The sequence below is a fragment of the Filicampus tigris genome, chromosome 17, assembly GCF_054856515.1.
Source record: "Filicampus tigris isolate MCC_2025a chromosome 17, RoL_Ftig_1.0, whole genome shotgun sequence".
Taxonomy (NCBI): domain Eukaryota; kingdom Metazoa; phylum Chordata; class Actinopteri; order Syngnathiformes; family Syngnathidae; genus Filicampus; species Filicampus tigris.
In genome coordinates this window covers 14,415,528-14,427,906 of record NC_141233.1, presented here as the reverse complement: position 1 = coordinate 14,427,906, position 12,379 = coordinate 14,415,528, and the positions used below count along the sequence as shown (strand labels likewise).

Below are 12,379 nucleotides of genomic sequence, written 5' to 3'. Positions count from 1 at the left end.
AAGACTTTCATGGGCAGAAACTTTTATATTCTCATACACCCCTTCCAGAATGATAAATAAACCACCAAGGACAAATTCAGTGTGGGTGACTCATTTATTAAGTCGAATGCAATGTTTCTGATTAAAATGATAAAAGTCTGTTATCAGGTACACAGGTCATGCTGCTCTGATGACATGTAAAGTGTAATATAAACACATCACATGTAAAAGGTTTCCTTTACACTTTACATGTACAGAGTACAATGATTATAAAGTCTGATACAATATAGGCATTGACACTGTCTAGTTTACATATAGGCAGGCAACAGATGTTAAATATTTAATAAGTTCCCACTAAAATGACATACGGTACCGTGTGTGTGTGTGTATGTGTGTGTATGTGTATGTGTATGTGTATGTGTATATATGTATATATATATATATATATATATATATATATATATATATATATATATATGCATACATACATACTACTGGTGTGAATTCTGTCTTCAAATAACTCATTGGAATTTAATTAATTCAAAGTGCTGGACCGAAATTACCGTAATTTCTAAAGCATAACACAGTACTCATTTTTAATGCTAAAAATGTCATCAAAAATGGATGGTGCGTACTATACTAAGGTACAGGGAAAACGAAAAAAAATGGTCACATTGCGTGGATGTATACTAAAGAAATGATTCGGCTTCCATGTCACCGATTAATTATTGAAGCTAAATGGGTTTTTTTTCTGTTTATCTGATGTATTCAGCCTACTTTCCATTACAACACCATCTCCAATTGGCCACCATTAAACATTTTTCTCTGGAAACATACCCCTTCTTGCATCACTGTAGAAACAAAATAATGCCTAGTGAACATTATACCAACAACTCAACTTATTTCAAAGCTGTATGCCCTCACCTGTCAGTACTTTACTGGACTTCTACTGCCGCCATGACCGGTTGCCCCAGCAAAAAAAAACAAAAAACGAATGAAATACAAATTACTGTACTCCATTCTTTGAACATGGATACAAGCAATTTTATAGGTTAGGGTACAAGAAAGGTCCAGCTTCGAGAGGGCAATTTTGGAGGCACGTATTATATTTACGTGTGTATTATAGTCGAGAATTTACAGTAACACCCAATCGTCAGATTGCAGGAATTGCACATGCACAAAAAAAAGTTATAATTACTATGTATATATATATTTTTAGACTCCGCACATAAGAACTAACAGTGGACAGATTTAAATAAAAATTTTAAAAAAACAAGTGAATATGTCGATATTGTAAGTACAGGTGGCAGGCCTTCCAGAATGTTAAATAGTTAAATAAAGTGAAAACAACACAGTACTTTCTACAGTTATTTTTCTATGACAGCGGATCTGCCTATCATCAATCAGGAGGTCAAATAATTATAAAAATAACAAAAAGAATTAATATAAACAAACAATTACCATTTCATTTCAAATAGATATGTAATATGACCTAAAAAAAAAAAAAAAAAAGGGATAAAATGTGCAGTCAATAGCATAGACTTCCTGCGATGTTATGGTCATTTAGATGACCACACAGCACAGCATGGACTCCTGTTGTACTTTGGAGTCGGCTCAGTTAACAAACGACTGGTGGCTGCATTCAGTAGTATTTTCACTGTGGTTTTGGTCCGAACCCTTCATTTCCTCCATCCACCTGACCTCCAGCCCTCCTTGACTCCTTGCGTTCCTCCACATCCCAACCAACCAATGTAGCTGATTTATTACTCCACCCAACTCCCACCCGCCCTCAGCAGAGGTCGCTAACGAGTCACCAAGGCTGCTGACTTTGGGGCTCCTCCTGCAGCGTCTTGCCACCGTTTCACTGCTAGGACACCTGCTCAACCGGCCTCATCTGAACATCTCCAATCTGCCGGCAAAATGATGACACGTCAACGACACGATTCCCAAGGTCAAATGTGGCTAGTCGGAACATAAGTAAAAGAAGGCACATTATTACCTGGACATGAGGAGGGGCACTGAGGACAAATGTGACTGCACTTGCTATGTCTTCTGCTTTTAAACACTGCGCATTTGAGGAAAAGTAATGTTTCAGTACTAGGGATACTATTGCAAATGCGAAGGAGAGTTGTTGCTTACTTTCATACTCTCGTACACTGCGGCGGCTTTCTCTGGATCATTGTTGTGGTGACGGAAGGCAAATTCAGTCTCCACTATCCCAGGGGATATACACTACACAAAAAGGAAAAGAACAGAAATGAAGACCGTATAAGAAATGATTTACTTTCCATCCAGGCTGCGCTGTGGGAACAGTTTTGAATTTAAAGAGGCCGTACTATGCACTTTTTCATGGACTGTACGCAACTAGTTAGGCCTGTGGCGTACCTGCCAAGTGTTATACTAACCAACCAAGTAAGTCTTGTTTATCTGACTATTCCTAAAAAAAAATCTGTGAGCCAAAAAGTCTGTACTTCTGTCCCACTTTTATGTACCAGTACCACTTTACATAATAACTACTCCCCGCTGAGTTTCTCTGCCAACAACATGACCAGCTACGCAAGGCAGAGATCCAAAACCATTTTCAAGTGATGGCTTCAGTTTTTTTTTGTTTTTTTTGTGTAATGCGCCACATACTGTACACACTGAACTGCTGCCTCCAAGAGCTGAAATACTTTACGGACGTTCACTTTTTTCCCCCCATGCGTAGGTCACCCAGGACGAGTGGCCTACGAGGTTAAAAGTATATTCATGTAGTATACTGAATATTTATATCATTCATGTTATTTGTTTGTTTTCCCAATACAATCCTGAGTTTGGAGATATGCACCTTAAATGTTCTTAAATTACATTACAGTAGTTTTTTTTTTTTTTTTTTTTTTTTTTTTTTTAAATCAAATTAGCCAAATTACAAGGCGCTTCACTTTTTGTATCATGTATTAATCTAAAAGATGCTTTAAAAACAACGAATGTGAGCATGTTCCAGATAAAAGTGTGACTTTTCTCACTGTAAAACCTCTGCGACCGATTGTTTACCGGAACCTAAATTTGTTGAGGCCTGCTGGACAAAATTAAAAAAAAGCTACACCAACACTACACCACTAAATACAACCACAAGGATAAACACGTTGTTTAGTAATATGTCTAGTGTCAGTCAAAATTACAATTATCTCTGCAGAGGCACATTTTTTACACGCACTTCTTGTACTCCTAAAATAGTGAATGTATGTGACAGTGTGGTGTTGTGACTCCAAAATGTATGAGCCTGTATGAAAACGACACCAATTTTCCAGTTAATACAGAGACACACGGAAAAATGAAAGGGGAAAAGGATTTGCAACCGATAGATCATAGGACACTTTTCACCACATGACATGCATTACACACTCACAGTGGCTCTGATGTGGGTGTTTGCTTCCCTTAGTTCTTGCCTTATTCCCTCAGTCAGAGCGGTCACCGCATATTTGGTGGCACAGTAGAAATGCTTGTCAGCACTCGGGACCACTCGATGGCCAGCCATACTGTAAGAGGAAGAGGAGGAGTAGCGTACAGTGGGAGTTGAGAATGCCAAAAAACAATTCAGTGCCGCAGATTTGGCGAAATGTGAACCTCAGATGGCGGCACGGTGGGCGGATTGGAAAATGAATGACACGATTACAATTAAAATTGAAAAAATAGTCTGGAAATGAAATCAAATTAAAAAAAAATAAAATAAAAAACTACAACTTTGGACTCGGGCCTTCCTGTGTGGAGGATGCGTGTTCTCCCGGCGCTTGCGTGATTTTTTTTTTTCTGTGGCCACTCCCACATTCCGAAAACATGCATGTGAGGTCGACTCAACACAAAATTGTCCATAGGTGTCAATGTGAGTGTGAATGCTCCTCACCTTTATACTGCCTGTCATTATTAATGTTGTGGGTGAGCCGGAGTCTGCGGACAATTTAGAGTCTTCGATTAACCTAACATGTATATCTTTGGCCTGTTTGTCGGAAAATAATGACAAAGGCACAAAGAGAACATGCACACTCCACACCGGATGGCCGAAGCCAACATTCCAGCCTTGAACCTCAGAACAGTGAGCGCTGCCGGTTCGTCCGACTTACCTGTTGATATTGATGATATGGCCGTCGTCCACGTTCCTCTCCTTCATTGATTTGTAAGCCTCCCGGGTGCAGATGGACAACGCTAAGACATTCACCTGCAGAGCGTAAACAGAACTCCAATTAAACTAGCGTGGATCGGAAAAATCTTCCAACGGCTCTCCACATGCTTCAAAATGTGTCATCTCCCAAATATTTGACCCTTTGCAGTGTATTTAAGAGGGTCTGTAAATACATGTTCAGTTTAGCTGCCTACTGTATGCTGGCTTTCCATGTTGGCACGTCGCAACTTGCGCCCTGCTTGTCTGTCTAAGCTGCGCCTGTAGCGAAACCGATGGACGGAAGGTTAAATTCCACAGTGAAGCAAGCTCGGGCAAGGTGACCAAATCGGGTCAGCATGCAGATTAAACACAAGCTAAAAATAATACACTGGCACTCCAGGGTCATTTGGGCTGCCATGACAACAGATGGACGAGCGTTAGCGATGCTGGACCCTGGAAACTTGAGAGCGCGGGGTCCTTCGTGGTCAAGAGCTCAATCAATCCGAATGCTTGGGTCTAACAAGAAGAAATAGTGCCGGCTTTCATGAGCGGGCCACGGCTACTCCGCAGAGCCAATGGAGCATTTTCTGTGAGGGTGGGGGCGGGGGCAACAGTGTTTGCGCAAACCCATGGATCCACACATTTATGCTTTAACTCTTCAACTCCAAAAAACTGTACACACAGTGGACAGGTTTTACTGCTTCTGCGCGCCTCAAATGGACCATCGACTAAAATCAATCATGCCAACAAGCATCCGTATTCTAAATGGCTTCCGAATTTTCCGCCATCTTGTTTTGCCGCAAGCGTGGTGCTCATGTATGGTGCGGATTACCCACGTCAATCATATTCCTCCAGCCTTCTGTTTTCCCGCTGAGCAGGGGCTCGTTGTGGGCCAGCCCGGCGTTGTTGATGCACACGTCCACGCCCTTGTGGAGCGTTTTGATGGCCGAAAACATGGAGAGGATCTCCTCCTCGTTGGACAGGTCGCACTTGTACGGGATCAGTGTGCCGCTGTAACCTGCGCTCTGACATTCCGCCGCCAGCTTCTGAAAAAAGAAAAACAAAAAAAACAAATGAAAACTACATTGAAACATACAACGCTAACATTTGAAACCCTTGCAGCAATTAATCGAGTTCAAATCGACATTGCAACGTGAACGTCAAATTCCTTTCATGCGTGAATTATGATTTGATGATATGATTTATAATATAACGATTTTTTTTTTTTCAGATGAATTAATATAGGCTTAAAACAACTTTTAAATAGCTGCCCACTGTGCATGAAAGGGATATAATCGACATAGATATCTATTTGATGCCACGCTTGGGAAGCTGCACGAGCAGGCAATGCTCCAACCGGGTCAGCTGTCTGTCCAGCACAGTGAGATTTGAAACAAGCTGCCAGGCACAGCTGCACCAAATCACCTGATCTCAGGCTGCCAGTCAGACAGGAGGTGGCGCATGCGGGCGGTGAAGGCGGGACTGAGGAGAGACTGAGAGGAGGCGCAAACTACAGAGTAAGCGTACCATGTTAGCATGCGGCTTCCTCAAACACACTATCACCACAGAGTTTCGTTTTATTGCTTAGCTATCATTAGCTATGATTTATCAAGCAGACAGTGGACTCTTGCTTTAATCAACTATGAGGAATTTGAAATATTTAGAAGGCGGGTAGCAATTGGAATGTCTGTCCCGTCGCTCTGAATTCGGGGTTCGAATCCCGATTTCTGCGTGGGGTCTTCATGTTTTCTACAGGTACTCCAGCTTCCGCTCACGTTCCGAAAACATGCATGTTAAGCTAATCGAAGACTTTAATTTGTCGCTTATGTGTGAGTATGAATGGTTGTTTCTTTCGTACATGTCTTGCGATTTACTGACAACCAGTCCAAGGTGTGACCAAATTCGCACCAGGAGTCAGCTGGGATGGGCTCCAGCTCACTCGCGACAAGCAAGAAATGGAAAAAAAAAAATAAATCCCTCCGGACGAAATCGACTGATTGTGGTATCTTTGCTAAAACTTGTCACATAAATCCAACCAATTACCTAATGAAATCAAATTCAGTTGTGCAGATTGTTTTTCGGTTTTGTATTTTTGACTGGTGCCTCAAATGGAATTATGAATAATATGTCATTTGTTAAATTTTTGTGTTATATATATATATATATATATATATATATATATATATATATATATATATATATATATATATATATATAAAAAGATGTCTAATAAATATTATAATAAATATAATATACCCTCATGAGGACAAGCGGTTCAAATAATGCATGGTTGAATATAACACAGTCTATAATATTGAGACCACGCCCACTACATTCAGTGTGCATTCCTCATTACATGCACTTGTGACTTCCAAATTTCTTTTTTTTTCAAACTGAGTTGCGATTTTTCATTTAACAATCTGAATGAGACTTTGTAGGTATTTACCTTTAGAAAGAGTAGTGCATATTTGCTATTTATTATTTTCTTCATGGGTTAAGTGACGGGATGAGCAATGCTGACACCAACATTCTTGTTTTTGTTCTTCAGTGAAAGAATCAGTCGTTCAATAAAATATTAAAAACATATCGAATTCTACCTACAAAATAAAACTGCGGAAATGTCATGCTTAATTGATTTGCATGAATGTTTACTGAAGACAAAACTAAATGTTTATAACTGTACTCGAATATACAGTTCCAACATTCCCTATCTTAACATCCCATGGAAATTTACCGGAAACATTCCGGACATTTTCCACTCCCGTCTCTGACACCCAAAAGACAATCCGTGGATTGTCACCTATTGTTCACTCAGTGATGTTTTATTGTACTGAGCTTACCCTGCCCCATAGAAGCTTAGGTGAAAGCACGTTGGTTCATGTGAACTTTGCTAACCAGCTTCATGACGACACCCCTTGCCGCACCGAAAAAAAACAAAAAAACAAAAAAAAAAAAAACCACTGGACTTTTTCCACCATATAGATAATTGAGCACCTCATCTCACACTTGAGTGTGCAGATTCCCTTGCTGTCTCTAAGCTGTTTAGCCCGGATTATCCAGAGAGAGAAGGCATTAGCCGAACAGATCTGCGAAAACGCCAAAACACCGACAATACTTGTTTCAGCTGTCGAGAGTGAGACCTTTGTCAATTTTGCCCCCTGTAGGAAGTGGACCCCCTAAAGTGATGCTGTGCTCAAGAAGGCCAAAAACAAGTCAAGCATCAGAGAGAGAGAGAGAGAGAGAGAAGAGCCCGGGCAGTCTTTTGAGAGCGAGAGAATAAGTAATGTTCGTAAGGTTAAAGTAGGCACTCAGCAGAGGAGCAACCCGGCTTTGATCGAGCTCCAACTACAGGAAGTCTCAGGCTGTGAATCTCCGTGTGTCTGCGTGACTTGGGGGGTGGGGGGGGGGCACCAGCTGTATAACCACGACCAGGATTGGCCCTCAGGCTGGCCACGCCTACTGCAATGGCACTGGAGCTTGCTGTCCTGCGAAAAAGCAACCGGCCATGAAAATGCACCCACGCACAAATCATTCATCTTCATCCAAAGTGTAACAGGATACCCTCAGGTGAGTGTACGGTGTCGTAAGAGGGAGAACCAGAAAAAACATGTTTCGAGTCAGTCTCTCTGGAACACACTTAAAAGTGTACAGGAAATGTCAGCGCGGAATTGAGTGCAGAACAAGACCACTCGAGTGTGCAAAGGCAAATTGTAAACAAAAGTGTCCTATGCTGATGGGATAATTCATATTTACGTAATCCTGAAAACACACACAAGCAGAGGTATTAAATGATGTCGTTCTCCAGATTATGAGGCTGCAATTAACGACGACTTTAATAATTGACTCATCTGTTGATTAATTTGTCGATTATTCGATGAATCTGATTTTTGAAAATTTCGTTTCCATCTCTTCAGTTAAAAACACGCCATTATTTCAAATGGACAGTGCAGAAAATAAGAACATAAATTAGTTATGATCCAGTTGCTGATTGGGTCCGTAAATCTGAAAATGGGCAAAAATGCTGACCACTGTTTTCCAAAGTAAAAGCAGATGGCTTAGTTTGATTCAAAACAAAGAATCACTCCACTGTCACAGAGTTTTGACTTTTGAGGTCTGCACAATAAATTACATCACAGCAGAGTTGTTGTTGTTGTTTTAAAAAATCAATTTAGCTTGGCTTCTCCACAAAAAAAAAAAAATAATAATAAAGTTTGATGCTAGACGCAATACTCTCTTTTGTTTTTGTTTACTAAAATCCTTGCTCCAGTTCCCTCGGATTAACTTTTTTTTTTTTTTAATTCCACAACGTTAGAAACATGTAATTTTTATTTTGGAGCTTGTGAATGATTTAAGAAGGGCTGACTTGGAACCAGTCACCCGTGAGCAAACTCCTTCCAACTCCTCATTTCTTTGCATCTGCGTCATTTCAACGCACTGTGACAATGGCCCTGGCCTCTTCTAGAACTGTTTTTTTTGTTGTTTTTTTAGGTGTGCTATCCCAAATTTGACACAGGATAGGCACTTAATGACGAGCTAAATCAAGCAAAACATGTTTTTTCTGCAATTGCTGGCCTCGCCAACCTTAGCGGAACGATTGATTTATTTTCTGTAACTCAGTAATGTTTGCTTTGGTCAACACCTCACCTTCATTTTGTCTGAACAGAGAGTGGATAAATTACCTTTGTCTTCAACTGACACAGTAGAACTCAACTCGCTCGATGACAGAGGGTTTAAATACAGCGTTTGTACCCCATTTTCCTAGAAGAGGTCTGGGAGCTGGAGACCTTCTTCCAAATGTTATAACAATGACAAGCTGCTCGGTTCATAGGACTCAGGCACAAAAACGAATTTTGCCTGTCATGATGGATTTTCGTCATCATTAATGAGTCATTACTGCTCTTGAAACACGAGAGCAAAAAAAAAAAAAAAATGACTGAAAGTAATTGACCCGGAGGAGGGACGGACTCCTGAAGTATAATGTATTGAACTTTAAAGGTGAGTTTTGGACTGTTGGCTTTGCAGTGGTGTGGATAGTTAAGTGATTATCATTCACTGCAAGTAAAAGGTCTAAAGGTTGAACAAGATGGTTTTATAACACTTTGCTTGGCATAGTCTAATCGAGATGGGAAGATAAGCGTCTGTTCTCAGGAGCTCATGGTTGAATGAGCAAGGAACAACATGATATGTTTAGGACATCTAGAAACCTCACTTTGGAGCCATTCCGAGAATATGAAGTAATACGGAGCACGGAGTTGGCGGGGCGCGCGCCGCAGGGAACCGTGCAGGGTGGCACGGGCGGCACGGCGCCAAGCTTGCCCATATTTGGCGCTCGTTGCCACGTGAACAAACTGGAAGTAGCCTGGTGCTTTTCCCCCCAATAGTTTGGACCTAAACACTAGGCTGACATCGGCAATATGTATTTGTAAAGCCTTGGCTGTGTTTATAATGTAATAATGGCGCAAAGGAGGCGATACGGCACGGTACGTCATCCGTCCGAATTGAAGATTTTTTTTTCGATTCGGGTGCATCACGGCGTTGTGCCCTTGCGCCGCGGTAGCACATACGGGCGGGTCGAAGGCGCGCCTCGCTGTGCTGTGCTAAGTGCAGTGTGAAAGGGAGAGTGTATATGACGAGGATAGACGGACTGAACGTGAGCGATGGGGGAGGTAGGTGTATTATAACAGACAGGTGCAACCAGTGTGGTAAGGTTGTATTCCCCCAAACAAAACTTCCTAATAATCAGGGAGGTGAAGCTGCATGGAACGTTTGTGTCAGCAGTAGGGTGAGAGCGGCCTTTATCCGTACGTTCACAGGGTAATCATGTGACAAAAAAAAAAATGCCTCTTTTGTTTGCAGGAGAGACATGCTGAGGCTTGAAGTACATCCTGGTGACCCCGCATGTTAAAAGTACTCATCCATGCATTTTCTGGAGTCGATCCCAGATGACCCGGAGTGAACATGGCAATTTTGATTGGGGCGATTCAGTGGCAACTGATCTCAAACTAGCTGATAGGCATAACGCAAATTCAGAAAGTGCCTTGAGATGTCATTTATCGTGAAGTGGTACGATAAAAATGCAAGTAAACAATGCCTGCTATCCACTCTCATTGTGGGCCTGGCTGCCGGCACCAATGCCTACTACAGTAGTTCCCTCATCATTCAGCATGTAAGATGACACCTTTAGAGCAGAGAGTTTAAGCAGTCTGTAATATATGGTGGCTCTTCCTTCCCAGATCAACAACGTAATGTTACTTCATGGGAGCTCAAGTCAATCTGGATCCCACAGAGCTCAACCTCTGGTCACCTTGTCGACTTCATGTTTACAAATCAACACCGTTCTCGAACCGTTGTTCCCTGTCGCTGATACACACTCACTGCGCGCAACATGCTGTAGATACGCAGATCATATGAGTGGTAATACAAGAGGCGGAAAATCCTGCCGCCACAAAATAATACTTTTGATTGATTTGCGATTCATTTCTTGTTTCAGTTCACAGCAGTGTCTAAGAGCGCTAGGTCATTCTAGGAATTGTTTGAGACTTTGCCCGTAGCTACAGAAGAAAATATGATACGCAGCTCTAAAGTAGCCCCGTCTCCGAACTCCAAGTGTCCCCGAAGGCCTCTGCGACCTTCTCCACTCTTACACTCCTTCCCGCACCCTCCGCTCGTCAAATGCAAACCTCCTTGCCATCCCCACGACCAAGCACAGAACCTGGGGGGGACCGGGACTTCTCTGTTGCCGCCCCCACCATCTGGAACTCTCTACGACGACACATTCGCAACTGTGCAGACCTCCCGGACTGTGTATCCCCCCGCCCCGCTCAAGAATGCAAATGGTACAGTGACAGTCCTGTCCTTTTAATCCTAATGTGCTGTATTATGTCACTCTCCATTAACCTGAAAGCAGCTTGCTTGCAAACATACAAACAAACAAAAACAAACACTTGGTGCGCCACGATGTTCCGTTTGAACATTATCAATGTATGTAGTTTTACATACAGTAACTACGGTAGTTTGCACTCACCATCAATATTTTCAGTTTGTGGTACCTTAGCTTTTGATTTGACGATGCTGGTCTTAAGATTTCAGTTTTTCATCAATGGCGATTTTGCATTGGGTTCAAATAGGGCAGATTCAGCAGATGGTGAATCCGTCATTAGTGGAGGTGCACCAACTGTGGTCGGAGAAGTGAAACTTTTACATTTCCCCTCCAATCAGAGAGCCCCCACATGTAAGTGCACGGAGAAGTAGAAGCACATGCATTGTCTTCAACAAGACAGGACAGGAATCACCCCACCTATTATAGCAGGAGGCCCGACCAGGGAGTGTCGAGGTCAGTAAATCTTAAACCTTGAAAAGTGATAAGCCCAGAAAGGACAGCACATCGGTGGCGCAAGAAAGGTGGGGCGACTCATTGGGGTCACCGGGCTGCCCAGCCGCAATAGACTGGTGACCTCATGAGATTATGGTGAACAACTGATGAAAGACACAACCGACAAATGACATAACCTTAGATAATGCAGTAAGTACAATAACAGGAATGGAAGGGGAAACATACAAGTTGTGGCTTTAATGTTTTTTTCTGTTTTTTGTTTTTTTTTACAATTGCCAAGAAAGAGGTGATGATACGACGGTTAAAAAAAAAAAAAAAATCTGTCTACAGCCAATCCACCTTAAACCAAATTCTCGGTGGTTGCTTTTAGAAGACGTGCACTTAGCTCAAAAGATTGTTGTTGTCGCGCTTCTTCTTTTTCGAATCCAAGGACATGATGGATTATTATTGGTTTGATTAAGTCCTTATTGACAGTGGAAAAGCTGGCTCCTGTGTACAGCAATAGAGAAATGAAAACACCAAGAGAGGCTGATGAGTGTGAGACAAGAGAGTAAAGTGGTCTGACCTGACCCACTTCAAATGCTTTCCAGAATGAAATCTATTTATTGTGGCATCAAAATGACAGACGGTCCAGACGCTACCTGCATGAAGTGGCCGGGACGGATTTGCAGACGGAAAAAACACTTGGGCAATTACATAATAGCAAACAAAAAGCCTGACAATATTGACTATTTTATGCATTAAACTTGGGTTCAAAACTGAAACAAGATACTGTACTCAAAAAAAAAAGTCGCATAAGGACATATTTTGACGGACCCTTGTCCTCCTGCCACATGTTCGGCCGTCCCAAGGTGCGGCCGTTACGTTAGCGGGGAGCTAGCCTAGTCAAGCCGGCCGCCACAATGTTTGTTCATAGGCTACTATGCAAC

General features: G+C 42.0%; 1 protein-coding gene and 1 long non-coding RNA gene across 2 annotated transcripts in view; one reads left to right on the top strand and one right to left on the bottom strand.

Annotated features, from left to right (window-relative positions):
* Nucleotides 1-80: 80 nt before the first annotated feature.
* dhrs11a (dehydrogenase/reductase 11a) overlaps nucleotides 81-12,379 on the bottom strand; it is a 16,875-nt gene continuing 4,576 nt past the window's right edge. Inside the window, exons 2-7 of the mRNA XM_086056989.1 lie at nucleotides 4,954-5,163; nucleotides 4,080-4,174; nucleotides 3,368-3,497; nucleotides 2,119-2,211; nucleotides 1,979-2,044; nucleotides 81-1,888 (exon numbers count right to left, since the gene is read on the bottom strand). Of these exons, the coding sequence (XP_085913115.1) occupies nucleotides 1,847-1,888; nucleotides 1,979-2,044; nucleotides 2,119-2,211; nucleotides 3,368-3,497; nucleotides 4,080-4,174; nucleotides 4,954-5,163 (636 nt within the window). The 3' untranslated portion in view covers nucleotides 81-1,846. The remainder of the gene's footprint in view (nucleotides 1,889-1,978; nucleotides 2,045-2,118; nucleotides 2,212-3,367; nucleotides 3,498-4,079; nucleotides 4,175-4,953; nucleotides 5,164-12,379) is intronic.
* The window catches only part of LOC147133531 (uncharacterized), an 8,527-nt gene continuing 3,691 nt past the window's right edge, over nucleotides 7,544-12,379 (top strand). The window contains exons 1-2 of the long non-coding RNA XR_015090293.1: nucleotides 7,544-7,684; nucleotides 9,974-10,953. This is a non-coding gene — a long non-coding RNA (uncharacterized LOC147133531). The remainder of the gene's footprint in view (nucleotides 7,685-9,973; nucleotides 10,954-12,379) is intronic.